The following is a 26,694-nucleotide window of genomic DNA, read 5'->3' on the forward strand; positions in this document are numbered from 1 at the left end:
TGACTGAACCAAACTGACATCTGCCAACCCCAGCCTCCTACCCTATCTCTTCCCCAACCCCCTCCCCTTTGGCAACCACCAGTCTGCTGTCTACGTCCATGTCTATTTTGTAGATGGGTTCGTTGTGTCATATTTTAGATTCCACGTGTAAGTGATGTCATATGGTATTTGTTTTTCCCTTTCTGACTTTCTTCACTTGGTATGATGATCTCTAGTTGCATCCATGTTGCTGCAAATGGCATTGTTTACGGCTGGGTGGTATTTCATTGTATATATGTACCACATCTTCTTTATCCACTCATCTGTTGATGGACATTTAGGTTGTTTCGAGACTATGGTTTTATAATGAGGTCAACTTAGACAAGCCTGGGATTCTCTCTCCCCCTAAGATCAGCCCTGCCTCCCACCACCCTACACATGTACCCTCAACCACACCTCAACCTGGGAATGACCCCCAGAGAAGTGACAATCATCTCATGAAGAAACAAGAGTTTTCTGGTGTCAACTTCATACAGGCTGTCCTCAGTGAAGACGCCAGAACACTTTCCTGACGTGGCCTCTGGGATGATGGTAGCCCTTTCAGTGGCAGCCAGGATCGGCGGCTCAACCTGGAGGAAGTTGCAGGGGTCAGGCTGAAGAAAGGCAGAGCGGGAGTTTATTTTTAAACCCAAGTGGGCACTCCAGCTGCCAGGGAGGAGCAGACGGCTCTTGGGGAGAACAGAGACTGGCAACTGGTCAGACACTTGTCAGGAGTGCTGCAGGCTGCCAAGTGGGCAGGGGTTCAGCTGGCTGAAGGCCAGGACTCTGCCTGAAGGGTCACACAGTGGGAGGGGGAGGGGAGCAGCAGTTAACACTTTGGAGCCCAGGAAGGCAGTGGGGACTCGAGGCCCGAGCCCAGGGACCCTGGGGCTGCCCTGGGGCCATCAATGTACTGAACACTCCCGGCGTCCCTCCAGGGTGGGGTCGAGGGGTCACGGGGGAAGTCTCAGTCAGATGGATCATGTGAATATCTTTTTGCAAGAACAAAGGGCAGTCAAGCATCAGGGCTGTTCTGCCGGCACTCGGGGGGACCAAGTGTGACTTATGCCCTTACAGCTCATCTGGAACGCAGAGGTGGCCGGCCGCCTCATCAACCTCAGGAAGCAGGGAGAGGCTTCTGCCAAGTTCAGGTGACAGTGAGCCCTCCTGACGACTCCTGCCCCGAGGGCTGGCAGTGCACGTTTCTGGGGCTGTCACCAGGGGAATGGCATCCAGGTCATAATATCATAAAAGGACAGTGACAGCTTGAGTCACAGCGCTGACCGACATTTATTTCCCACCTTGCTTTCAACATCAGGAGGCCCGAAGAGCCCCCATGAATGTAGAGCTAAGGTCAGATTTCAGACGGTCTTTGGACTGAGTGGGAACTCCTGGGGGCCTGAGCAGACCTCAGTCCCTTAAATGTATCTGTGGCACCTCAAGAAATGAGACTTCCCTGGTGGTCCAGTGGCTAAGACTCCACACTCCCAATGCAGGGGGCCCAGGTTCAATCCCTAGTCAGGGAACTGGATCCCACATACCACAACTAAGACCAAGGGCAGTCAAAGAAATAAAACTTTTTTTAAAGAAATGAGAATAAATCTTCTTCTTCAAAGGCCAAATGCTGAAGCTGAAGCTGTTACTGACAGCCTGTGAACTCCGTTCGGCAAGAAGAGGTGTCCTCGACACCAAGCCTCAGGCCCAGGGGTACCTCTCTCCTGCTGACCTTCTGAAAATGTTGATAGAATTTGGACTCTCTGCTTACAGCAAGTTCCCGGAGGCCAGAGCCGCTCAGAGGGCAAGACACATCCAGAACGCTCAGTCTAGGTCAAGTTAAAATTTCCCAATCCTGTCAAAGTCCTCTTAGCCCTTCTTTTGCCTTCTAGAAAGATACACCCAGGATCCCTTTGAGCTTCTGTGAGCTCTTGCCTCTGGCAGCTGGTTCAAGTCTTTCTGGCTGTAGTTTCTTTCATCTCTCCTGCTGTAGTTTGTTTCATCTCTGGGATCCTTGCCTGATTTCCAAGTTGCCTGGGTTTGATACTGCAACTTAGTAGCATTAGTTATTGTCCGAACCTAAGCCGTTCATTCTGGTGGCTACTGGCCACAGGTGGCAATTGAGCGCTTGAAACATGGCTCGCCCACACTGAGATGTGCTTTAAGTGAAAATACATTCCTGATTTCAAAGACAGAGTGCAGAAAACAAATAACCCCTCTCCCCCAAAACCAAAGAGACCAATGTAACATCTCAATGATTATGTTGATTGCATGTTGAAATGAAATTATTATGGATAAAGTGGCTTTGTGTGCTAAGCCACTTCAGTCATGTCCGACTGTTTTTGACCCCGTGGACTGTAGCCTGCCAGGCTCCTCTGTCCATAATGTTTCCCAGGCAAGAGTCCTGTAGTGGGTTGCCACTTCCTACTCCAGGTAATCTCCCAGACCCAGGGTACATCTCCTACATTTGACAGAAGGCTTCTTTACCACTAGCGCCACCTGGAAAGCCCATATTGGATTCAGTAAAATGTATTAACTTTACCTACCAGAAATTTTTATTTTTTAATTTTATTGAATTTTTTCTCTGTGCTGTGTTTTCATTGCTGTACTCAGGTTTTCTCTAGTTGCGGCAAACGGGGGCTACTCTTCACTGTGGTGTGTGGGCTTCTCACTGCGCTGGCTTCTCTTGCAGAGCCCCAGCTCTGGGACACAAAGGCTGCAGTAGTCGAGGTTCCTGGGCTCTAGAGCCCAGGTTCAATAGCTGAGGCAGAAGGGCGTAGTTGCTCCACGGCATGTGAGATCTTCCCAGACCAGGGATCGAACCTGTGTCCCCTACACTGGCAGGTGGATTTTTATCCACTGTGCCACCAGGGAAGTCCAGAAAAATTTTAAATGCATACACAGCTTGTATGTGTTGGCTGCCTTCAATTCTGTTGGACTGCATTCAATTCTGTTGGTCTAGGTACTGGGATGAGCCAGAATGAATTTGCAATCCTTCCTTCAACTCCACGAGTAGACTCTAAACAACCACAAGGTGCCAATGTCCCCAGCTTTGAATCTTGGTGACGTCCAACTCATGAGGACACCAAGGGGACCCACACATTAGCCCAAACAAATAGAACTGGGAATTGAAATCTGCACCCATGATCCACCCAGAAATCCTCAACAGGGACTTCCCTGGCAGTTCAGTGGTTAGGGCTCCCTGCTTCCACTGCAGGGGGCATGGGTTTCATCCCTGGCAGGGGAACTAAGATCCTACATGCCGAGTGGTGTAGCCAAAATAAATAAATAAATAAGTCCTCAGCAACTAGGTCCTGGTTTAGAGAGGGAGACTCAGACACAGACTGGGAGTCATTTTATCTACTTTTTTATTTCTACTTTTGAAAAACCAGATACCCAGGAATTCCTTCAATAGGTGGTCTTCAGAGCAAGTTTAATTTCTGGTTTCACATCACACTTTTTAGGCACCACTGTAAGTAACAGGTTTCCCCACTGTCCAAATTAGAGCTCTCCTAGGAGAACTTTCATAAGTGAAAATGGTGTAAAGTGAAGAAGCAATTACCTTAGGAAATGTCTTGCTAACAGATGCACAAAATAAATTGAGATAAAGTGCAGATGTTCACAGTTCAAAGCTATGGCGGTTTAAAAAAAGAAAAAGGACTTCCCTGGTGGTCCAGTGCTTAGGACACTGCGCTTCCACTGTAGGTGGCATGGGTTTGATCTTGTCAGGGGAATTACTATTCCTCCTGTCATGCATCATGGCCAAAAAAAGAAAAACCCAAACGAACAGAAAAAGCTATGGCTGTTAGTTGCTGAGTGTGGTTCCTTCTCTGTCACTCTCGCTCCCTCTGGTGCTCGAGGCCTCTGTAAGAGCTGCTGCAAACAGACGCTGAATGCTATTTCATTAAATCAAAAATCCTCTTCAAATTTCTTTAGTCAGGAAAACAGGTACTAATACAGGTCTCTTGTAAAAGCAAGAGGGCATAAAGTGAACTTTCACAAAACAAGGGATGCCTGTAGTTTTCCAATTATCTGTCTGGGCCAGGTCTGATTGTTCCATGCCAGCCTACAGAGTCTGACACCTGGGCAGATTGGTGGGGGGGGGTGTGCTGGCATCAGAGGTGCTACCTCCCTGGCATTCCCACTGCACCCCCCCGCACCTGCTCCCCTCTGTAGCCTCCTGCATCACTGTGCACCCATGTAAATAACAGGGAGCTCTGGGTCTCCTGAGGTTGAGAAGCAGGTGTGAGTGACGGAGCACTGACCTGCAAGAGCCAAGTGCCGAGGCTCCCCTGAGTCCCCCCCAGCTGTCTGCCAACAGCCACACTTTATTTATTTTTAATTTATTTTTGGCTGCACTGGGTCTCCATTGCTGTGCTCAGGCTTTCTCTAGTTGCGGTGAATGGGGGCTTCTCTCTGGTGAGCTGGCTTCTCATTGAGGCAGCATCTCTTGTGGAACACGGGCTCTAGAGCATGGGCTCAGTAGTCGCAGCACACAGGCTTAGTTGCCCCTCGGCATGTGGGATCTTCCTGGACCAGGGATCAAACCTGTGCGTTGGCAGGTGGATTCCCAACCACTGGACCACCAGGGAAGTCCAACAGCCACACTTTACTATCTGATGTGTCAGCTGTATACATATCAGACCAAGTTTGAAGGTCACCACGGATTGGGAATTGATAAGGGGTATGGACAGGGATGGAAGAGTTGAGACGCGGAAGTGATGACACTGTAAGTAGGGTTTGAGCCCAGAAGAGAGAAGAGAGGGCAAGCCTAGACTTCAGTTCATGGCTGAGGTTGGAGATGGATTCTTGTCGGGCTGCCTCACCTGTGAACCCACTGGGGGAGAAGCTGACCTTTGGCAGTGGGTGAGTCTGGGGGCAGAGGTTCCAGATGTGCTGGGGGACTGAGATGCCGGAACAGGGTGGGGACTAGGAATCCAGGTCAGCACTGCCCGGGTCAAGTCCTGCTCTGTCTGCACGTGACCAGAGGGGTCCTGGGGCCTCTGTCCTGGTGAGCAGCTTCTAGCTGCTCACTCTCCCCAGGTCCCTACTGCTGCTGCTGCTATTTCTTGCTCTCGTTATCTCCTCTCTCCCATTCCCTTCCTTCCTCCTCACCCCAACCTCTCATCTTATCTTTTCCCTGAACAAGCAGGACTTTCAGAGCCAGATATCTCCAGGCCCAAAGCGCTCCGGAGGCCAGGATGGGAAGACTAGGTTCTTGGCTCAAACTTGGCCCCCGGTGAGGGGAGGGCTCTTGGCCTTGGCTGTGCTCAGCCCCTTCCTGCCCCAGGCACAGTGAGGCAAGGGCCAATTCTCTGAAGGCCTGAAAGCACAGCACCTTGGGACCAGAGAGCGGTTTGATCCAGCTTTCTGGACTCTCTTGGGAGGTGAGGAGAGTCTGGCTTCAACCATAAAAGGGAAGTTGAGTCTTCTGACTCTTGCTAAGATGCTTTCCTGCTCAACTCCCATCTACTTTGCTGAAACCGGAAAAGACAGTTCTCTTTGTTGGGAGAGTGAGGAAGCGGAAGGGCCAGGCCCTCCACCCAGTCGGTGCCTATTTCCTGGCCGTGAATGGAAAACTACGCCCCTTCTTCCCAGTCTCCCAGCACCCAGTCCTGGGTGCTCCCTTCCTGCTTTTGGTGTCCAGTCATCACACTCCCTCCAGGGCCACGGAGCATGGGGGAGGGTCCTGGGCCACAGTGTATTCATTGACAGAAAGGAGACACAAGCTGCCGTGAGTTCCATGGAAGCCCTGGGACGTGATCTTTAATGGACGCTCCTGTCCCTGCCTCCCCACCCCGAGCCCCAGATGACATATTTACAGGATGCTGTTTGGAGCCAGTTCCAGGCCCACGTCAGTGTGCCTCCACCCCTCCCTGGGCACCGCCAGGGTGGGGGCTGCCAGGGTGGGGCAGGAGGATGTGGACAGCTGGGAGCCAGGTGGACTGGTCACAGGAAGTCTTGGGTTCTCCACACCCCACCCCCACCCCATGTGCACGCACACACAGACGTGCCCATGTGTGCAGAGGTATTCACACTTGTGCGGAGATGTGGATCCAAATGCTTGTGCCAGATGCATCGCCACCTGTGTGCACGTGTGTACCACCTGTGTGCACGTGTGTACCACAAGAGGATGCCTTAAGGTACCGCCGCGATAGTGCAAAACCCAGCCCTTAGCCTCCTGCCCCCGCCTCAGCCTGTGTGGCTGGCTGGTGGGGCAGGACTGGCCAGAGGGGTACCCCACCCACCCCCTTGCTTGGGCAGTGCCAGCTGGAGCTCAGTATCGAGGACCCCACTGCAGCCGCATCCAGCTGCCTTAAAGGGTGTCAGTGGGCCTCCGTCCCCAGTTTGCCCTGAGGGGTGGTACAGATAAACAGGGAGCCATTTCTTCCATGAATCCTCCTCACAGATGCCCCAGAGGAACTAAGACAGGCAGCTCAAAGACCCTGGGGGTGTTTGGAAACCCCTGGGGAGGCTTGGGGGTATCCCTGGGCAGAGGAGCTCCATTCATTTGTGGCTTTCATCCAGAAGGTAGCTTGATCCCCAGCTTGCCCCTGCCAGCTGGTTTTTAGCAGTCAAGGAGCCAGAGCTCATGTCCCAAATGAGGGGCATGAGGAAAGGCCATGCGCAGAGACTGAGGAATTCTGCCCAGCCTCGGCCTCAGGTTCAGCTGCAGTGGGGATCAGATCAGAGGACAACCAGGAAAATGACAGTAAACTTATTACCCGGCCCTGGAATAGGGTTAAGGAGCAGAATGGACTTGACAGGGCCTTAAGGACATTTCTGGAAGCTGAGGATCAAACGGGAGACTTGCCTTTTCCTACCTCCTCCTGTACATCACAGGCGGAGCCCCTAACCCTCCACTGGGCCACCCCTGGCCTTCCCTCCTTGGGAGAGTGCTCCCCCGGCAGATGGCCTGCGACCTCCAGGCCATGCCAAGTGGCACCTAAACCCTGAGTCAGCCCCAGCATCACCCTTCTTTAAAGGGGGAAGGTGCCATGTTATTTCAGGGACTATATATTCTAGGACCCTACCCTCCTCCCAAATACATGCGTCCTGGCAGGGAGAGCAGGACGATTGTTTTGGAATTGAAGACAATCTGGGACGTGTGGTTGCCGTACCCATAACCTAGGCCTCGGGCACGGAACAGGCAGCTTTGGTTTGATTCAGCACTCGGACTTGTCTCCAAGCTCAGCAGGGCTGGGCGGAGGGGGCGCGCAGGGTTGCCAGGCCCCTGCCTGGCTTAGGGACTTCCACGTTCAGTGAGAAGATGCCAGGTGTGACCACCCCCGCGGGGAGGGCCAGAGGGATGGCCAGGACTCACAGCTCCTTCAGTCCCTCCTGCAAATGTCGAAATATCCCCACAGCTGCGTGGCCCAAGCACCCCCAAAGTTACATTCATCAGTTGAGATTCAGTAAAAAAAAGAAAAAAGAAAAGGTTGATGTCAGCTCCCTCCCCCTAGGTCCCAGGAAGGTTAGACCCTCCCAGGTCCCAGTCGCCTGGCTTGGAGGCGGGGCCATCCCAGGCCACGCCCATCGCTGGCTGCGTGCCCTCCCCCCGCCCAACTTGAGCTGTGGCAATCTGTGATGATGGAAGCTACATTCACAGGAGGAGAGTTGGTGTGCAGGGCCAAAGCCGCATGAGGTGGGGTGGGGGACCATGAGGGAAATGCCCTCCAGGCCTGGTCCACCCTGGTGGTGTGAGGGCAGGGCCACGACTCGGCCCCAAGCCCCTGTGGGGCCAGGAGTTGAAGGGCTGGGCCCGGAAGACGTTTGCATGCTGCCTCCCTCCGTGGCTGGGCGGGGGCAGCCTCCTGGTTCTGGGCGGAGATGGTGGGCGCCAGACTCGGAGGGAGGTGGGGGTGGCACTTAGGCCCCTCCGGACCTGGAACGGAGAGGGGGCATCAGGGGAGGGTATGAGGCAGGGCCCAGAGGGAGAGCACCCCCACCTCAGCCGGCCCCGGGAGGTCAGTGCTGGGCCCTGGAGGCAGCGAGTCACAGGCTGGCCAGGGAAGGGGGTCTGGCGGGAGGTCAGACAGTGGCGACATGAAAGACAAAACGGATGGGACGCAGAGGTAGGCTCCCTTCCCCGGGGAGGAGTGGTGGCGCGCGCACAGCTCCAGGGTCCACGGGGCCAGAGGTGGGCTGACCATTGGAAGGGCGGGAGTTAAAGGACCAAGGCCTGAGGCGGTGAGTGGGCTGGAGAAGGGGGCAGGGGCACGTTGAGGACTCTCTTCCTGGAGCGGGGTTCTCCCACCCCGGGAGTGACAGCCGTGACCGCAAGGGTGGGGGAACCGGCCCCAGCTCCCCATCGACAGAATGCGAGGTGACCAATGAGATGGAGGAGACAAGGACAGCGGGAGGGAGGACGTGGCCGGCGTCACACTGCCCCCTGCTGGGTCGGGTCGTACCTTCCTCGGCGGATGTTTCTTCAGGAGCCAAGGCGAGGGGAGGCAGAGAAAGGAAAAGAAGCCTTCTGTGACCCTCCCCTTCTTCCAGGGAGGGGCCTCTGGCTCCCAGGAGACACCTTGCCCCAGAGATGCTAGACATTTCTTTGTCCCTAGTCGCTAATGACAAGCCCAGGGATGTTTGTCTCATGTTCAGAGAAAATAAGAAAAGAACTGGTCCAGGAAAACCCACCAAAGTTGAGTCCTGCATTTGAGTCACCGCCTGACCCTGGGCCTCAGGTGCCTCGTCTGTACAGTGAGGGGTTACACCAGCTTGAGGGCCTCCAATGTGGGTGCCCACAGAACAGCCACAGCTGGGTAGGGCCTGGGGACTCAGGCAGCCCCTGCTCAGCTCCACTCTGTGGCCAAGCTGGGAGACACTGAAGAACAGGGGGACCCAATCTTCTCATTTTTCAAAAGAAGCTGGAAATCTGGATTCTTAACATAAAATCCCTGGGTTTTAAAAGTCTGAGTAACTGATTTTTTAAAATGTAAAAACAAGACCCCGTGGGCTGGCTTGGTTTGCAATGTGTGAGCTCTGGTTTACCTAACCTCTCAGGGGGATCCCCTCAGCTCCAAAAGCCTGGGTCTCTGATAACCCTGGGGGATGCATGGGGTGTAGGGCGCGTGTTCATGTCTTACTTAAATCCCCAGCCCGTGCCGCCCAGGACGATGGCTGCAACCAGAACAGCCCCGGCGATGGAGCCAATGATGATGTTGGTGCCGCTGGGACCTGGGGAGGAGAGCAGGGTGGGGTTGGCAGGGGCAGGCATGGAGAACGGGAAAGACAGAGCCCCACCCTGGCCAGTTCCAGCCTCACCCTTATATCTCTCTGTCTCCCCTGTGGGCGGAGATGTGGGCAGGGGGTTGTGGATACTGCAGTCTTTGCCTGTCCAATCTGGCTGACAGATGCACTTCCCTTCGTTGCTGCAGACCTAGAGGTGGGGTGGGGCCGGTACAGGTGAGCAGGGCTCAGTACCCTCTTAGAAGCCCCTCCCGAGATCCCTGGCCTCCAGGCACCCACCCCATGGTGGGAGCAGATCCGGCGCTCGCCGCTGCCCGGGCAGGTGCTGAAGTTGAAGGCAGAGGCTGGCAGGCAGCGATGGTCCAGGCACAACATGTTGGGCCCACAGGCTGTGCCGTCCTCCACATAGCTCAGGTCTGAGCCATCAGCCAGCTGCACATGACCGCCCCTGTGGAGATGGCACAGCCAACCTCCGTGCTTGCCATCCACCCCCCACACAGTTGCAACCTCCTCTTCCCCAACCATGGTCCCAGCCACACCTGCAATCCAGCTCCTTGCCCTGATGGTAGAAAGTGACGCTGCTGATGTCTCCCCCTAGATCCCCCAGCCGAGGAGCTCCAGAGATGTTGACACAGAGGAGGAAGCCACACAGCACATCCCTGTTCATGTGGAGACAGTGGGCCCCAAGTTTGACCTCAGACCCAACTACAGACCTCATGTCTGCCCTCTCCCCATCCCCCGATTTTTCAGAGTCTCCCATTAGGACTCAACAGCCTGTCCCATCTCTGAAAAAACCCTGCCCTGCCCCAGAGCCCCAGCCCCCAAACTGGGATGGCCCAACCAGAAGCTTTGACAACTCACTGTTTATTGCACTGGACCCAGCCTGACCCCTTGCGCCCACAGTTGCCACGTTCTGTCCCCTCCACATTCAGCTTCTCATAGCAGAAGCGATCAGCAGCCGCTGTAGGGAGAAGAGGCCAGCGTCACCCTAGCCACTCCAGAACCCACCTGGGACTTCAGGCCTGCATCTCCAACAATGGCCTGACTCCAAGTCCAGCTGAGTCGCTGAGATCCTGGGGAGCTGCATGTCTGCTGGAGGGGTTTTCAGCCAGAGCCTGCCCCCCCTCCAGCCTCTCAATTCCAGTCTTCCAGATACCTTCTCCCATCTCCAACAAAAGACTCACCATGAAAAAAAAAAAAAGACTCACCATGGCCCCAAAGGGCCTGGCACTGCCGGTCCCGGGTTTTGCAGCGACCTCCGTAGCAGCGGCCCTGAGGGACAATCAGGAGACAGGGGACAGAGACACTGAGGACAAACAGGACACTGAACTGAGCCAGAGACCGAGACGAGGCGGAACCTCCATCCTTTCATACCTGTTCATGATCACAGTAGTAACCGTCCAGCTTGTGCAGGTTAGGTGGACACTGTGGAGAGAGGCACTGGACTGAACAGAGCTGCCCCAGGACTGGGGGCCAAGTTCGGCTCCAGGGAAGAATAAAGGCCTGCCAGGTGGGGGCTCTGGCCCCAGGGCCCCTCCATGTCAAAGACAAGAGCAGAGAACTCAGATCACATGGCTTAGCAGGTCCCAAAACCTCTCCAGTCTCCATCAGTTTTCTGCACCTACTTCACAGGACTGGGAGTACTTGATGACTGGAAGGTAATAAGGATTTAGACATTAAATAATATTATTACCCACTGTTATCCCTAGTACACACCAGGCACCTAGCCAGACTATAAATACTGGTCGAATGATTGGAAGAGCAAAGCCAGGAGGCATGAAAAACTCCTATCTCAGATGAGAAACAGCCTAATCAGCGGTGGCGACGCCAGCAGCCGAAAGGACGGGCGCGGAGAACAGTCACCCAGGAGAGGGATAGTGGCTGCCTTGTTCGGGGGTCCGCAGGGCAGCCGGGACGGGCGGACCTGGCTCGAATCCCCGGTGCAGGTCTCCGCGATGTCGCACTCGTTCACAGCTTCTCGACAGGACACACCCCGCGGCTCGTACTAGAGAAGGCATGCATTGCGGGGTTCAAGCAAGAACCACGCACTCCCGCGTCTTCGCGCCTCCTCGGCCCCACCCTCTCCTCGGCTTCGCCCCGGACCTCTCCAGCCCACTCGCACCGTCCCCAAGTCCGCTCACGGTTCCGCCCACACCACCACTTATCAGTAGGTGCTCCGCCCCAGTCCCCGTAGCCCCGCCTTCAATAAAACGTAGGGTGCCGCACACTCCGCCCCTCTCCTTTCCCATTGGCGCTTTCTTCGCGTTAAGCCCCGCCGCCCCTACGGCCCCACCTCCCTAAGTCCCGCCCCCTACATGTACTCTGCCCAGTACCTCCCGGTCCCGCCGCCTTTCCGCCCCTGCGGCGGGTACCGCTCACCTTGCAGCGGCGACAGCAGAGACCGTCGCTACACATGGCGTCGTGAGTCAGGGTGCATTTCTTGCAACAGTTCCCTCCCGCGCGGCTGCACTCCTGAGGGACACAGAGAGAAGGCGAGCCCTGACCCTCCCCACCCAGACCTCCCTCGCACCCACCCCCGCGTCCCCCACCTCCCATCTGGCGCCCGCACCCGTCTCGCACCTGCACCGAGCCGCAGTCGCACTCCTCCCCCGCCTCCACGAAGCCGTTCCCGCACTCAGGCGGGTCCAGGAGCTGGGGGGAAGGGGTGTCGTGTCGCGAGTCTGGCCGGGACCCTGCCCGAGCCCCGCTCCCACGTTCCTCGCCCTGCGGCTGGTATTATACCTTGAGGGGCTTGTTGAAGAGGCAGCTCCCGCCGCCCTCCTGAAGAAACTGGTTGTACTCGTCGATGCTGCAGCGCGAGAACTTGCGGGGCAGGTAGAACCTGGGCAGGGGTGAGGGGACCGTGCTGCTGAGTGCCCGCTGGCGCACCCTCTCGCCCCTTCTCAAGACTGGGATGGGGTGCACCGGAGGACTCGGTCACTGTCTCGAGGAGGCTGAAGATCTATGTGCATGGACACTGCACGAAAATCCTCCCGCCTGCCCATCAAAGGGCAGTGGGCTAGGGACGCCGCTCCAGTTGACTCGCCGAAACCTCAGGACTCCGAGAGTCGGAGCGAGGTTTGTGAGCCGAGGAGGGGAGAGGCCTCCAAACGAGGCTTTGGCGGCGCCCAGTGGCGACTCTGCGCACTGCGGTCTGGACAATTCTGGCGTCCGGTTAGGGAATGTGTGTCTCCCTATACAGTGTCCACAGACAACTGCGTTTCTTGGCATTCTGAGTGGTCCCGAGAGCGGGGTCTCTTGAAGCAGCCAGGTCCAGAATGTCACCCAATGCTCACCCTGCGGCTCCCTTTGCCCAAGAACTCACCCAGTGTCCTCCATGATGCAACCCAGCCAGTTGTCCGGACATTTGCAGTCCCCTGCAAGTTGAGCCAGGTGAATGTAAGGGAGGGTGAAAGACGGTCCCCCTTGTGTGGACACCCTCTTCATTTCTAGAATGTGGGTCTGGGCTGCGGGTGGGGGTCTTCACTGATACCTGCCGAGCTCCGGTGTTTATTCCACATCATGCCCAGGTTCTGCCCCAGCGTCTGGGCCAAGGTCACCGCCATGGCCCCCATGTTGTCATACTTGGGGTGAAGAAAATGGAGCACAAAGATGTCTACATCCCTCCAAAAGGCACAATGCTCATGCCTTTTGCAGCCCCCTCCCTCCAGCCCCAACCCCAGCCACACCCTCCCCCAGCTTACCTCGTTCACGCCCCCTCCCCTTGACAGCGAGCAGATGCCCCCCACGTAGGCAGCCCCGCTGCTGGTGCTCTGGAAAGTTCTGCCCCTGGAAGAGAGAGGGTTGCCAGGCTAGCCTGTTCTCCCTGATGGCTAGCCTGGGCCATGAGGGGAGGTAGGCGAACCTCCATACCAGAGCCTCCCCATGGGGAGGTGATGAGCAGTGCCCTTTATGTCAGCCTGTGTAACTCAAGCAAGCCCCTTTCCCCTTTTGGGTTCATTTGCCCATAAGCCACATGAAGGATTTCTAATAGGTCATCTCTAATTGCAAGGACCTTTTATCAGATTTTTCTCCTGTACCAGGGCATCCGGTCCCTGAGAAAGGGATGCTGGGACCATTTGAAAGAGGGAGCTGGGTGAAGGGGAGATGATGGGCAGAGGAAGGTCACCAGGGTAGGGAAAAGGGGCCTCAGCCTAAGAGGCAGGGGAAGATGACCAGCCACTGTTGCAAGGGCAGGTACAAGGGGATCCCAGTCCCCTCCTCCTGCAAGAGCAATTGGCCCAGAGCCATGTTCAGTAACTCTGTGATCTGCAATGACCAACAGAAGCTGGCAGGGTCCATGGAGTGGGGGACTCACGAGAAGAGGTGGGTGGCATCACTGGGCTCCAGCAGGCCCTCCCGCCGGTAGACCATGAGCCTGGCCAGGGTCTCCAGGAGGTCATCCTGCACCTGGATCTTGTCCCCATCTGCCCACGTTTCCATGGCAACCAGCACGATGCGGGTATTGAGCTGCTCCTTGTACATCTGTGCCAGGAAGAGAGAAGATGAGGAGGGGGCTGGAGGTCAATCTGTCCCTCCAGGAAGTGGGGGTCAGAGGATGACTATGCCATTGAGCGCCCACCCCAAGGATGTGTGCATTAGTGTGGGGTGTGGGAGGAAAGGGAAGGGGAGGGAGGGCTGCTCACCACATCTGCCAGGTTCACCACGGACTTGGCAAAGTTGCTGGTGAGGACCACTGATTGCCGCATCTGCTCAAACTGGGAGAGAAGAGAGTGGGCAGAGGGGCAAGGCTGCTTCCAGTCCCTCCTCCCAAAGTCACAACCCCACCCTGCCTGGGAACGTACCAGCTGGTGGTCATTGATCACGATCAGCTCCACGTACTTGGTCTCACTGTGCACTGTGGGGTGGCCCCGGCGGACCTAGGGGGTGGGTGGGCACTTGGAATCAGTTCCCTCCATGTCTGGTCAAGCCATAGACAGACTCGAGAGGGGCTGGGCTCCAACCAGGAACAGTACCAGCTCCCCACTGGTGGGGGTCCCATCCAGCCTTGGTACGAGGCAGGCAGCCTCAGTTTGCCCAGGCTGGGGACGTGTGTAGACACTAGCCTTAGGGAGTGGGGTGGGGGGCTTCCTCCCAGGGGTGTTCTCTGACCTCCAACCACATCAGTCAGAGCCCTCCTTTGCCCCGGCTATAGAAGGGGATGTCCTGTCTGGACCACTGCCTGGGGTCTCTGCAGTGGGAGGTCTGTACGGGCCCCCGTACCTGCCTTTTCCTTCTCAGCCTTGGCCTGTCCGGAGGAGCAGCATGGTCCAGCGCAGCAAACAGGCAGCCTGGGGGAGGGTGCCGGTGAGGGGGGCACAGCCGGTCCCCTCCCTAGCCCTGCTTTCCCTCCCTTACCTGGTTCCCTGCATCCGAGGGGGGCTGGGAGGAGAGGGGTCCGGTAAATGAGGTGGGGAAGGGGTCCCTGCAATGAGGGGAAATGAGTTCTTGGGGGGGCCGGCCAGGTCTGCTCTGAGCCCCAGTGTGGGGAGACATCTCCAGCCCTTCACCCCAGCCCACCCCAGGGTGACCCAGCACTGGCCGGAGCTCCCATGTCGGATCTGGTCTCCCAGATGCTCAGATTCCGGGGTCAAGACCTGGGGGTGCCCTGAGAGACAGGGGCAAAGGACACTGGAGCCTGGTGGGAGGTTACTTGGAGGACAGAGGGGACATTGGAGCTGGGGGGCATAGGAGGAGGGAACCAGAGCTGGGGTCGCTGCAGAGGGCAGTGAGGCTGAGGTTACCAAGGCAGAGGGGGGTGGGAGCGGGGGATGAGGCAGCCGCAGCCACTGAGATGACAGCCACTGGGATGACGAGCGGGGAGGGCCTTCGGGGGGGGATGGGGAGGGGCTCACCTGGGCGTTTTCCCGAGGCCCGGCCATCTCTCGGGGCTCCACGATGTAGGTGAAGTTCCCGTCAGAGAAGACCCCACTGCAGTGAGAGAAACGCAGCTCCCCACCGTCCCCACCGTTCCCAGGCCTGGAGGCTCCTCCCCTCACCCAGCTCCCCCGCACACACTCACTGCAGCCCCTGGCAGGTGGAGAGGGCAGCAAAGGAGTGGGGGTTCCCTCGGAGCTTCCCCTGGTAGTAGCAGTGGTCTCCAGCACCCTAGAGGAGCAGAGAGCGTGATGGACGTGCCCCCTTCCCAGCATGAAGGCAGGAAGACGTGTGAGGGCTACTGAAGCTGCCCCGTGTGGTGCGCAGGTGGCTGGAAATCTGGGGACCTGGAAATCCCGGGGTATCTGGAAATCTGGGGACCTGGAGCCTGGCTCTGCTCTGGCTGTGCTCCTAATTGGCTGTTTCACCCTGGGCAAGTTCCTAGCCCTCTCTGGGCCTCCCTTACCTTATCTACAACATGAGGCCCCCACATCAGTGCCTCTTAACCATGAAACTGGGGCTGGTACAGGGGTCACAGACTTCTTTGAGAAGACTAACTGACATTCACATAGCACCTACTGTGTGCCAGGCAGTGTTCTAAGCACTTACCATGGATCAGCTTGCTTAATCAGATGAAAGCTATGGGCTTACCCCCTACACGCACACACCATTTCACACATAGTGTGTTCACAGATGCCACAGCCTCTGTGGACCACCCCTGGTCACGTGGTCTGCGGCTGAGGAACTGAGCAGCGCGTGCCCTCCCCTCCTGGCTCGTGGGTCAGAGGGGATTGACACCCCCTCGCCTCTGCTTCCTGCAGAATTACTTGTGCTCCAGTTACTGAACAAGCTGGAGGGGGAGGGCCGAGGCTATTTATAGACACTCATTCATCTTTGCTCACACCCCTGGGACTTCGGGCCTGGGACCCTGGGGTCCCAGGGAGCCAGGAATTCCTGGGGCCTTGGTGCTGAGCAAGATTCTGGCCATTGAGCACTGGGGGGTCCTAAAATGTCTTCAAGCTGGCAGACAGACCAGCTGGGGGTCTGTCCCCTGGAGTTGGGCAAGGGGAGCTCAGAGCTCCACACCATTTGACAAGCCGCCCTGACTCTGATCCTGGAGGGGCCAGGCCCATCCCCAGTGCAGAGTATACCCCCAAGCCCACCTCCAGCGACCACCTCCCCCTTCATTCCACCTCCCTGGCCCCTTCCAAAGGCACTCACGGTGCTGTGCTGGGTCGGCCCCTCCCGGCTGAAGTGGCGCTCCACGTATTGTGAAGAGAGAAGGTGACTGGAACAGAGTGGGCAGGAGGAAGAAGGGGGTCAAGGTGGGGCTGGGTCCTGCTTGGGACCCAACCCCACTCAGATCCGGGCCCCAACCCCGCTCAGATCCGGGCCCCGCCCCAGCCCAGCCCCCAGCCCCGACAGCCAGACAAGCCCAGGCCATGTCTTGCCTGCCCGCAGGGTGCTCAGCCCCTGGACTCCAGGCCACACTCACTGGTTCAACTCCAGATCCAGAGTGAAGTTGGAGTTGAAGGCTGGGATGACGAAGCTCACCTGGGCCAGATGGACAGGCTGGGAGAAAGGAGGGAAGGCAGAAGGGGAGTTGACCTGGGGAGGCCTAGAAGTGGGAACTGGGGTGCCAGGGAAGCCCGGGTACCGGGAGCAGCCCTGGGGAGGGGATGGCCCAGCCCCAGCCGCTGTGGGGACCATTGATTAGGAGGGAAGATGTTTTCCTCCAAGCTCATCTTCCTCCAAGACCCTGTTCCTTTCCTGAGGTGGAGGGGCAGGCGTGGGCATCCCTGGGCACTGACCTCCCTGCTCTGGGTGCCAGCCCACCCTCTCTGGTGTAGGTGCCTCCCTGGGGCCACTCTATAGGAGCAGCAAGGAAGGACCAAGGCAGCTCAGCCTGCCTGCTGCCTCACAGCAGACCGTCCCTGCTGTTGGCAGGGCCACCCCGACTCCCAGGTGGACTAAAGGGAGGCCCCTAGAAGTATCATGGGGAAGAGGCAAACAGGAGATGCGGTGCAGCGTGATCCCGGGGCCCTATGAAGCAGGCCCCCCACTTCCTGTCCCCCTCCCTACGTTGGCCCCAGCCTCAACTTATGGAAGAGGCCTTGTACGCTGCAGACAGGGTTAGAATTGATTGAAAGGCCCCTGGAAGCTGCGGTGATGGGCGAATACCAGCCCGTCAGGAGGAAAGAACTTGGCTCCTCTACCCTCAAGTCCATTGCCCTCTGCCTCACCCAAAGCAGCTCATCTTTAATATTTCAATCCCATGGTTAATTTTTAAACACGGAAGTTTTCCCGATAAATTTTTCAGAGGGGCCTTTGCAGTGGGGCTGGGAGGCTCCGGGTTGTCATGGCAACGTACCAGGCCTGAGCAAGATGGCTGCCCTCCCAGGCCTGGGCGCCCAGCTACTGTAGGGGGTGGGGACTCCAGAGCTGAAGCTAGTGAGCCTGGAAGGAAAGTGACCCTGAGATAAGGGGCAGGAGAGTCTGGGTTGAGTGGGAGTCGGCCTTCTCAGCTTCCACGCCCACCGCAAGCCTTAAGTCTTACAAAAGATCTGGAAGCAGGAGAAGGGCCTACTCGGGGCCGGAGCCATCTCACCCCTGTCCATTCAAGAAGGCTAAAATCCAGATCCCCAGATGAGGGGCCCACCACCAAGCTGTACAGATGTGAGGAAGTTTGTTGGCTGTCTTTTTTTGGCGGGAGTAGGTTACAAGAAGGAGGGGAGCCCCAATGTCACAAAATCCCGTAGCCTGGAGCAAGGCAGCTTCCTGGTCAACTGCCTAGACTACTACTCTTCATGAGCCCTTAGTATATGCCAGGCACTGTTCTGAATACTTTACGTGCGTGCGTGCTCAGTCGCTAAGTCATGTCCAACTCTTTGCAGCCCCATAGACCATAGCCCACCAGTCTCCCCTGTTCATGGAATTTTCCAGGCAAGAATACTGGAGTAGGTTGCCATTTCCTCTTTCAATGGATCTCTCCAACCCGGGGATCGAACCTGCGCCTCCTGAATCTCCTGGATTGGCAGGCAGATTCTTTACCTCTTTGCCACCTGGGAAGCTCAAACTACTTTAAATATCATATTTGATCTTCTCAACAAACAACCCAACGGAACAGATACTACTGTTATCCTCATCTGACATATGGGGAAACTGAGGCACAGAGAGGCTAACTAACTTGCCCATGGTCATAAGAATAATAAGTGGTAGAGCTGGGACACAAGCCTCAGGAATCAGCTTCTGGGGCCTTTTTACCCGGAAGGTGAAGTAAGGTGGAAATGGCCCAGTGTCCATAAGAGGCCCTGGGAATCAGGGTGAGAGTGCAGAAGGGCCAGAGCCCGGGTCGGCAGCCCTCTGAGCCCCAAGGACACGGACTCACCCCATCCCACATTGACTGAAGCTCCAAGCTCCACCCTGAGCCCCTAGAGCATCGATTAGACTTGAAATAGAAAGTCAAGGACAAGGAGGAGCTTCCTCCTCCCCACCTTGGCCTGGATCATCTCTGCTTTCCCCTGCCCCTGGGCCCTGACCAGCTCTGTCCCCAATACCCTACCTCCTTGGTCTGGCCCATCCCTGCCCTCCCTCTCCTCTTGTGAGACTTAGACTATCTCTGCCTTCCCCACCCTTCCCTGTCTGGACCACCTCTTTTCTCTCTTGCCCTTGGGTCTGTTTCTACTTGTTCGTTCTGGCCCCAGGGACAAGCCTCCGTCCCTGCCCCTATGCTGGCCACCCAGGTGAGCAACCTGTTCAGGCCCCTTGCCTTGATTCCGCTCTCGAAAGCTGGTGGCCTCAGGGATAATCCAGCAATCTCTCTGAGTTCAGATTTTTTTCCCCCTGAAAATGGTTAAGAGGAGCCTAGATGCAAGCCTGTGAGGTTGGCTTGTGTGGCAGAAGCTGTCTGGGCTTGGAAGATTCTGGAAGGGGCGACCCTGGTGCTTGCAAAATCTCCCCCACTTAGGAAGTCAGTGAGCTAACCCACCAGGCTCCCCGCTCTCTGTGCGGACCAAGCTGACCACCCCTTCTGGAGAAAGTCAGATCAGTGGGGGAGCAGACCCCAGGTCCCCTGTCCCCAGCCCTTCTGCAGCCTGCCGAGGCCTTGGCTCCCTCCCGACCTGGCAGGGCCTAACTGGGGACTGGGCGCCTCCCCAGCAGGACACAGGGCTCAGGCCAGGAGGGGTCCTGGGGCAGTGCAGGGGCTGCTGTGGGGGCTGGGAGGCAGGCCCAGGAGAAAGGGGAGGGAAAGTGCATAGCTGTGTAGGTCTCCCTGACCTGGCCCGATGTGGGGTACACAATGGGGACACCCCTTGTCTGCAGGAAGGGAAAAATCAGGCAAACCCACCTCAGTCCCCAGGACCTCTGTACCCCAGGTGGCTGGAAGGAGGCTTCTGCTCGCACCAGAGTCCTAACCCTCCCACCCCACCCCCAGTTAAGCTTTCAGCTCATGTTCTATTAACCCAACTGTTCCTGGCGTGGCTGGCCTCCTGCCCTGGCCCGGCCCGGCCCTGACCTCTCCTGTGATCCCTCGGTCCCTCCCTTGGGAGCCCCTAGTGTCCCTGACTGCCGTCCTCCCCTGCACCCAGCTGCTGGTGACAGCCGACCGGGCCTCCACCCCATGCCCTGAGCTTGCCTCTTGCTCCCCGGCCACCGGCTCCCATGTGCTCAGGCTCATTTGATCTCAGCCCGCCCAGGCCGTCTGGTGCTCATTTTATAAGTGCCAGGGAGGGACACTTGGAGGTGACTGGCCCAGGGCCACGCTGGGGAGGCGCTGGGTCAAGGCTCACCCTCAGGCTGGCCTTCCTGTCTCTCACGGCCGCTGTGACCACCTGGCTGCGGTCACCTTGCCCACCCCAAGGTTTCCCTGTCACCAGTTGGTCCACTCTCCAGGCATCTGCTTGCCCACCACCAGATAGGATGCAGAGGTCAGGAGGTAAAGACCCTGCTGAAGTTCTAGAATGACAATACTAGTGCCAGGGCTCCTCTCTATACCTATGGGGAGGTGCAGAGTCGGGGAGGAGTCCTGGGGAGTCTTGGAGAGGAGGAGGTTAAAGACCTTTCTTTAACCAAATGCCCCAAAATTCGAACATCGAGGCACTACTCCTCACAGAGCACCCTGAACCCCTCCCTCCGAACCTCCATCTCTTCCAGGACCTCCTCTTCCTCACGCTTGTCTGTGACCACAAGCCTCCACCCACCCACCCAACAGGGCTCTGAAGTGAAGTGAAAGTGGCTCAGTTGTGTCTGACTGTTTGTGATTCCATGGACTGTACAGTCCATGGAATTCTCCAGTCCAGAATACTGGAGTGGGTAGCCTTTCCCTTCTCCAGGGGATTTTCCCAACCCAGGGATTGAACCCAGGTCTCCCACATTGCAGGTGAATTCTTTACCAGATGAGCCACAAGGGAAGCCCAAGAATACTGAAGTGGGTAGCCTATCCCTTCTCCAGCGGATCTTCCTGACAGGGCTCTGGCTCCCCTCTATTCCTGGGCCCTCGGGCACACTGATTTCTTTGGTCACTGATTCAACTTTTCACAGGGGTGGTGCATAGGTCCCTGGGGCTCCAGCTGCACCCGCCCTTGTTCCTGCCTAGGAGCCCCTACACTTATGTTGTAGGAAAGGCATCAGAAAGAATGAGTGAGCTGCTTACCCTCTCTGAGCCTCAGTCTCTCCACTGGTAAAATGATGTTGTCATGAGGACTAAAGGAAAGCCCTCTTTAACGTGTTATTCTCACAAAGGTTGTGCTTAGTCGCTCATTCATGTCCGACTCTTTGCGACTCCACGGACTGCAGCCCTCCAGGCTCCTCTGTCCATGGGATTCTCCAGGCAAGAATACTGCAGTAGGTAGCTGTTCCCTTCTCCAGAGGATCTTTCCAACCCAGGATCGAACCCAGGTCTCCCGCATTGCAGGTGGATTCTTTACCATCTGAGCCACCTCACAAGGGTTAGTAATAATAAATGAAGAAAGAAGTGTAAATGTTCCAGTGGAACTGAGCTTTGAGGAAGTGGATAAACCATGTGGGCTGGTGGTGGTAGATGGGGAGGAGCCAGAGAGGCAGGAGCCCCGACCTGGGAGAAATCCCCCCGCCCCCCGTTCCCTGCCCTGGTCCCTCAAGATGTAGTGAGGCTCCACTTTTCAGCAGGACCATGGGAGTCCCAGGGAATGAGCCCAGTTGGACCAATATCCGATAATGGAATTTGGCCTAAATGCTTGAAGACAGAGTCACTTCCTTACAGGGTCATTAGTCTCTCTGGGGACAGAGTCTGGGCAGCTGGGTCCCTCTAGGCAATCAGGAGGGGTGCTTAGGTGAGGCCAAGTCCACAGGCTAGTCTGGCTGGGGAGGACTCAAGACGCCTGCCATGTTGCGCCCCCCCCCCCCCCGCCCCCCGCCGCAAACCTGCCCGGAGTCTGACAGGTAAAGCTAAACGCCCTAGCTCCTGTTTCTGACACCCAGTGCTCCTGCCACGCCTGGCCCTGGAGGGAGGGCAGGCCTGACAGATGTTGAACATCTGCTCTTGCCGGATCCCAGGCAGGACACCTGACACCCATCAGCTCCTCTAATCCTTCCAGCAGTCTGGCAAAGCAGGGACCACTGTTACCCCCATCTCATGGATGGGGAAGGTAGGGTTCAGAAGGCTTGTCCAGGTCACTCAGTCAGAAGCAGGGGAGCCAGGACCCACTGAAGGTGTCCTGCCTCAAGCCACAGGCACAGCCTTTCAAAGGGAAACTGAGCTTCCTGAATGAATTCTCTCTCTGCCCAACCTCAAGGCAGGGCTGGTTCATGGCCCTCCCTGGAGCAAGCTGGACTCAGCGCAGATCCTAGCCCTGGCTTCCAGCCACCAGCCTCCTCCAGGAACCCCCTCCTGCCTCTGACCCCAGAGCAGAGCTGTGACCTTCGCCGAAACCACAGCACAGCCTTGGCCCAGGACGGGTACTAGGGCTCCAGGCACAGATCCTGTGGCTCCCTGCCTGTGACTGCCATCTTGCAAGGGTGGGGGAACTAAGGCTTGCCTAATTGCCCCCCAACCCTCTGTAGCAACACAGCATGAACACCGCGGCACACACCCTTGGCCAAGGGCTTCCAGGTGGCAACTGTTGGTTGGGACAGCCCTCACAGGAGCGAAACCCAGTGACTGAGGTCCCCTCCCCCAGCTGACTCAGGGCCCTGGGACCCTTCACCCCTCTGTTCACTAACTCACATCCTGCCTTCTGTTTTGTTCTGAAGGGGGCTGGGTTTTTCCAGGGGGAGGCACAGCCCACATAGCAGCTTGATCCCTTCAGAACACATATAGCCTTCAATTCATTCAGCCCACTGACCCAGGTACCCTTGTGCAGTGAACAACCAGCTCGACTGTACACTGTGGCCCAGATCACTCTTTCACCTCACTCCCAGCTGCAGCCTCCCACTGATCACAAGTTTCTGCACTTCCAGAAGTTCCCCCACCTCTTGGCCTGAGGCCCAGCCTGCTTGCAAACTGGACAGAAGTGAGGTGTTGAAGAGAGCTGTGGCAAAGAGGGCAGAGTCCCCTGGCTCCCTCTTTGCTGCACCCCTGAGGAGAGGCCAGCATGCACTGGCTAAGAGGGGTGCCCTGAGAATCAGTCTGGACCATGCTACTTAAGTGCTGGGGGACCTGGAGTACTTCACCTCTCTGTGCCTGTTTCCTCATCTGTGAAATGGGAATAATAATATCCTCACCTCCTGGAACTGGGTTGAGGATGTAATAAATGAATAAGACACAAAGGCAGAACAGTGTCTATTCCATCAAGAGCCCAGTAAATGTAAGCTTTAATTTCTCTAGCTTCTAATTCCTTCCTGGCCAGCTTTCCTCTCCCTGGTCAGCTTCCCTCTCCCTGGTCCCCGCTCACAAAAGTCAGGCATCTTTCCCCATCACCACCTGCTGGCAGTGGGTGGGTCTGAGATGAATGTTGTCATCATCATGATTTGAGGGATCCAGAAGCTAGGGCTCAGAAAGATGCCGTGGCCAGCCCAAGGCTGGAGCAGGTGAGCACCCCGGATCCCCCTATCCCACCTTGCCAGCCAGCATGTGTCCCCAAACTCACCATGTGACCCACAGCAGATGGAGATCTTGCTGCTGCCCCAACAACTTGCTTGGCTTGAGGTCCCAAACGGGTGCAAGTGGCGGGGGTTGGGGGGCACTTCCTTTGGGACACTGGGCTTAGGGCTGCACAGGCTCCACCAAGAGCCCCTGAGGTTCTGAGGCCAAAAGTGCTCCAGGGAGAGATGTCCAGCGGGAGTGGGAGGGGCTCCTTCCGGTGAGGAGGGAATATTCCCGACATCTCATCTTGTCTTCCTTGGTCCTCCTCCACCTTGTGCTGGGTGGGGTTGGAAAGTGCCACCTGTGCCTAAATCCAGCGAGTGCAGAATGGCACCATGGGACAAGCCCTAGTCTTGGAGGAAATCACTCCACTGATAAAGGTCTCATTGACTGGGACTTCCCTGGTGGTCCAGTGGCCAAGACTCTGTGCTCCTAAAGCAGGGGGTCCTGGCTTCGATCCCTGGTCAGGGAACTGGATCCCACATGCCGGCACTAATAGTTCTCACGCTGTAACTAAGACCTGGTGTAGCCAGATCAATATATATATATATATATATTTAAAGATCTCATTGTCTTTGGGCAAGTTACTTAACATCTCTGAGCCACAGTTTGCACATCTGCAAAATGGGCAGACACGAGTTACCCGCCTTGCAGAGCTGTGAGAAGTCCACCTCAGGGGAAACAAGAGCACGCAACGCAGGGCAAGGAGTCGGTCTCCTAGGGAGGCGGAGGTGAGGTCCAAGGGGACGGAGGTCCCCCCTGGAGGTGACTGTGACCACTGCCCCGCAGATCCACAGAACCCTCCACTCCTGCCCTCCAGACACCCTGTTTGGCTTATTCAGACTTGGTCATGCACACATGCCAGCCATTCGCCCAGCAGAGCGACACCCAAAGAAATTCCCCCATCCTCTGTGTATCCCATCCAGTCTAGTTGCACCCGTCTTGATCTCCTCTCCATCACAGGCACCACCATACCTCAGAATCCTGCCCATGACTCTCTTCCTCAGGAAGGATTAAGCTGAAGGAGCACCCACTTTTCATTCCTCCCTGGCCCCCCAGCTTTCCCTCATCCTGTCCTCTGATCCCACTGTGGCAACACCCCATCCTACAATCTGGACATCCCCTAGGATACCAATCAGGAGACCCAGAAGCCTGCAATGGAAGTCAGCTCCCAGTCATGGTTCACAGGCAGGGGGGCACCAAGGGAGAAAGTCGGCCTGAGGACCAAACCCAGCCAGGATGACCCCATCCTTGGCCCTGGGACCATCCCTACTGCCCATCTACCACCTTCCAGGGAGCCTGGGCAGCTTCCATCCCCTTACCCTCCCTCCTAACCCACCTTCCTCTCCCCCTCCCCTCTCCCCCTCTCCCAGGCCTCCCTGCTCAGGACCATTAAACACCCCCTCCCCTGCTCTCTCAGGCACTGCCCTGAGTGATGGTCCATCTATTATGCATGCTGCCTTCCTGCTCCATTCCATTTCCCGAGTAGCTCCCCCTGCACCCCCACGGCCCCCTCCACCCCCCCTAAGGGCTTTTAACCAAGTACATTAGGCAGGGCCAGATGCCAGTCTGACAGATGTCCATAACGCTAGCCTCCGTTTCCCTCCTTCCTCTCTCTGCCCAGCTCGATTCACCTCCCACCACTCCCAGCTGCCAAAACTTCCCAGACCTTAGTGGTACCCTTCCTCTGAGTCTCTCTACTCCTCCTGTTTCTGCCAGGCCTCGCCATCCCGCCCTCGCCTCCCCCAGTGGCCTGGCTAACTTTCAGCTTTGAGCTCCTGGAGAGCCGAGGCGTGCTGAATGAATATTCCATCTGGGTGATTATTATTCACATGATATTAATTAATTATTAATTGCAATTAATCTCCTTCATTTCTAACCTTCCTCAGGGAGGCAGGAGGGGCCTGGCAGCTGAAAGGGACAAGGGGTGAGGGGAGTTGGCATTTGTGAGTGAGCCTGGGGCCTGGAACCTTTTCCCAAGGCCCCACCCACAGTGAGAACGGAGAGGAGAACAGCAGTTCTATCAGTGCACAGGGGGAAACTGAGGCAGAAGCAAGCATTAAGTTGGTCCCTCCAAAAGCCCATTGAGAGTGGCTGTGGCGGAAACCCAGGAGCCCTAACCCCTGACTTGGTTCTTAGCTGCTTCTTCCTGCTTCTCACCGCCCTCCCCGAGCTCCATGTGGTGTAGGACCACTTTGGACAGGAGAGGGGGCTGGTGGAAGGCTGACCAAGGCTGGACTGAGTCCTGGGCCTTCTGGGTCCTCTGAAGGCAGGGAATCCCCACCCTGATGGGAGGGGGCCTGGAGAGGGGCAGGCGGGTGCTCCCACTAGCAGGTTCCAGCACCCTCTGGGTAGCCCACTGCACGGAAGGGGAGGCGCCCAAGCCCAGGCTGCCCCATGGTGGCCCCTGGGCTCTAAGGCCTGCCCCAGCCCCCTGCCCTCACCACCCGCCCCACTCACCGGGCCGCCCGGAGGCTCCTGGCGGACCCTGGTATCCAACTGCTGCTTTCTGACCTCTCCCCCGGAGCTCTCCCCCACCAGACGGCTGGGCTCTGTGACCTCCGGGGCTTCCGGACCCCCCAAGTGTGGAGAGACCCTCCAGCGCAGCGCTCCAGCAGGACCCCAAGTGCCCACACCTGGGGAGAGAAGGCCATGGCTGCAGACGGATGCCCACCGGTGGGGCAAGAGACCAGGGCAGGGGTGGGTACGGCACGCCCCTCCCCCACTCTGCTGTGGCCTTGGAGCCCGGTGTGGGGGGGGGGGGTTCTGGGTGGGAGGACCTGCTGCCCTGCAGAAGGGGAGAGGGGCCAGGAGCTGCTGCACTCCAGCCCGGCCGTCACGACTGCCCCCCCACCCCATCTCCCCGCAAAGCCGCAGAGACCTGCAGACTCCACGGCCGGCGACAGGGGGCTGGCAGCGGTGGGGGCCAGATGGGGACAGGTGGGTGCCTGCACCCTCCCTCCTCCCCCGCCCCCCGTCCCCCGCCCCCCGCGCTCTGGACCGGCTGTCACCCCAAGCACTGCAGAAAAGGTGGCTGCAGCAGAAACTGCCGCAAAACCCGGGGCGGGGGCAGGGAGGGGGCGCCGGGGCCGGGCCGGGCGGGGGTCACTCACCCGGCGAGGGGAGCAGCAGCAGCAGCAGCGCCGCGAACGCCCAGCGCCGCAGCCGCCTCATGGCTCGCTCATAATCCTTGGGGTCCGGGGGCTGCGGCGGCGCGCGACGCGGGCGGGCGGGAGGAGCGGAGGGCGGGGAGGCGCGGGCTGCGGGCGGCGCGGGCGGGGGCGCCGGGCGGCCGGGCTGGGGGCGCGGGCCGGGGGGAGGCGGCGGGGAGGGTGCCCGGCTCAGCGCGCTCCGGCCGCGGCCATCCCGGCGGGGCGGCGGGCCGGGTTAAGAGCCGAGCGGCGAGCACGTGAGCCGAGGGCCCGCCCCCGCCCCCCGCGGGCCCCCCCAGCCCGGCAGGGCCGGGGCCGCCGCGGCGCGAGGACAAAAGAGGCGCCGCCCGCCCGGGACCGGCCTTCCCGCCCCTCCTCGGCCCCCTCGGCAGGTGCAGG

General features: G+C 57.8%; 1 protein-coding gene across 3 annotated transcripts; it reads right to left on the bottom strand.

Annotated features, from left to right (window-relative positions):
- Positions 1-5,751: 5,751 nt before the first annotated feature.
- Positions 5,752-26,445, bottom strand: ADAM11 (ADAM metallopeptidase domain 11). 3 transcript variants are annotated; one of them, XM_043466654.1, is made up of 27 exons: positions 26,257-26,445; positions 25,604-25,779; positions 16,577-16,653; positions 16,303-16,369; positions 15,227-15,312; positions 15,060-15,135; positions 14,563-14,629; positions 14,428-14,495; positions 14,010-14,084; positions 13,851-13,922; positions 13,523-13,689; positions 12,909-12,993; positions 12,698-12,788; positions 12,530-12,581; positions 11,947-12,046; positions 11,785-11,856; positions 11,584-11,676; positions 11,129-11,209; positions 10,579-10,629; positions 10,413-10,476; positions 10,066-10,165; positions 9,744-9,863; positions 9,484-9,652; positions 9,280-9,394; positions 9,102-9,192; positions 8,424-8,441; positions 5,752-7,897 (listed from the first exon to the last, which is right to left on the bottom strand). In XM_043466654.1, exons 1-27 carry the CDS (start codon positions 26,315-26,317, stop codon positions 7,882-7,884), a joined length of 2,310 nt encoding a protein of 769 aa, XP_043322589.1. In that variant the 5' UTR covers positions 26,318-26,445; the 3' UTR covers positions 5,752-7,881. The 3 variants fall into 3 exon arrangements, with proteins under 3 accessions (XP_043322589.1, XP_043322579.1, XP_043322598.1); XM_043466644.1 differs by having other exon boundaries at positions 5,752-8,441; XM_043466663.1 differs by lacking the exons at positions 16,303-16,369; positions 16,577-16,653; positions 25,604-25,779; positions 26,257-26,445 and having other exon boundaries at positions 5,752-8,441; positions 14,432-14,495; positions 15,227-15,291.
- Between the last annotated feature and the right edge of the window lie 249 nt (positions 26,446-26,694).

This window comes from Cervus canadensis, chromosome 1, assembly GCF_019320065.1.
Source record: "Cervus canadensis isolate Bull #8, Minnesota chromosome 1, ASM1932006v1, whole genome shotgun sequence".
Classification (NCBI taxonomy): domain Eukaryota; kingdom Metazoa; phylum Chordata; class Mammalia; order Artiodactyla; family Cervidae; genus Cervus; species Cervus canadensis.